Below are 1,054 nucleotides of genomic sequence, written 5' to 3' on the forward strand. Positions count from 1 at the left end.
CTCACCCAGGAATGACGCTTTGGTTGAAAGGTGTCGGGAAGAGTGAAGATGGAGGGGTTAGGATCCGGGATGTTGAAAGTCTTTGAGGCCAGCACGTTTGATATGCCGTTACAGACTTTGCGAATAATTTCTTTAGAACCACCTTCAAAAAAGACTCTGCCAGGTAGTGCTTTCCAACCAAAGACCGCTGGGGGTCGTAAGTGTGCAGAAAACCTCTTGTCCATGAGGCGCCGATGGATTCGAAAGACTATCTGCTCCTCATAACCAGGCTAAGTATAAAAGTTATTACAAAAATAACCCGAAGATGGGGTTACTTTTACCTTGACGACCACTGCCCATAAAGACACCTTTCCGATATCTTGGACATCTTCCCCAATATCTTGATGAGACGTGATGTGCTCGAGAAAGCTTTCCCAAAAGGCGTCGGCATCAGACGGCATCAACGCTTCACGGAGAAGGTTTTGGTGCACATCTCCCGAAATCGACTCGTCAATGTCTTCATTGTCGTCGATAAGATCGTCTTTGAAAGAATTAGCACTGTACCAACTACAATTACAATCTATAATACACACCTTTGTCGCCATCATTCTGATCATCGGTCTCAGCCTCTGATACTTCAGCTTTGAGATCTAGGAGATCTAGGAATCCAAGGACTTCTGGCGACTATAGTGTGATTAGCTTGATACGAAATCTCACAAAAATGAAAAGAACTTGCCTCAAGTTTTCTACGCTTCATTGGTCTCTCATTGTGTTTTGATGCCATGATTTCGTATTTACTAGCTATGCACAAATGTTTCTATCCGTTAGAGTCTACAATCTACAAGTATGGTGCATGGAAAGAGGAAAGAAGCCTGACGATGGTTTGCGGGCTGTTTAGCTTGATTGACTTTAGGGCCAGTCCACATGTATCATGTCAGCATTGTCACGGGTAACCCTGAGGTACTGCCTTCAACATACACTGTCGAAACGGTGTTGGTGGGCCGGTGACATGGGTCGTCATCATCATTAGTGTGTGCCATGGGTCGTTGGTAACATCGGTGACGCAGTGGTGGTG

General features: G+C 45.3%; 1 protein-coding gene across 1 annotated transcript in view; it reads right to left on the minus strand.

The window, feature by feature from the left end:
* Positions 1 to 663, minus strand: part of LACBIDRAFT_336312 (uncharacterized protein) — a gene marked incomplete at both ends in the record, with an annotated part of 2,679 nt that extends 2,016 nt beyond the window's left edge. The window contains 3 exons of the mRNA XM_001891258.1: positions 6 to 269; positions 321 to 520; positions 573 to 663. Of these exons, the coding sequence (XP_001891293.1) occupies positions 6 to 269; positions 321 to 520; positions 573 to 663 (555 nt within the window). The remainder of the gene's footprint in view (positions 1 to 5; positions 270 to 320; positions 521 to 572) is intronic.
* Positions 664 to 1,054: the final 391 nt, after the last annotated feature.

The sequence above is a fragment of the Laccaria bicolor genome, genomic scaffold, assembly GCF_000143565.1.
Source record: "Laccaria bicolor S238N-H82 LACBIscaffold_599 genomic scaffold, whole genome shotgun sequence".
Classification (NCBI taxonomy): Eukaryota; Fungi; Basidiomycota; class Agaricomycetes; order Agaricales; family Hydnangiaceae; genus Laccaria; species Laccaria bicolor.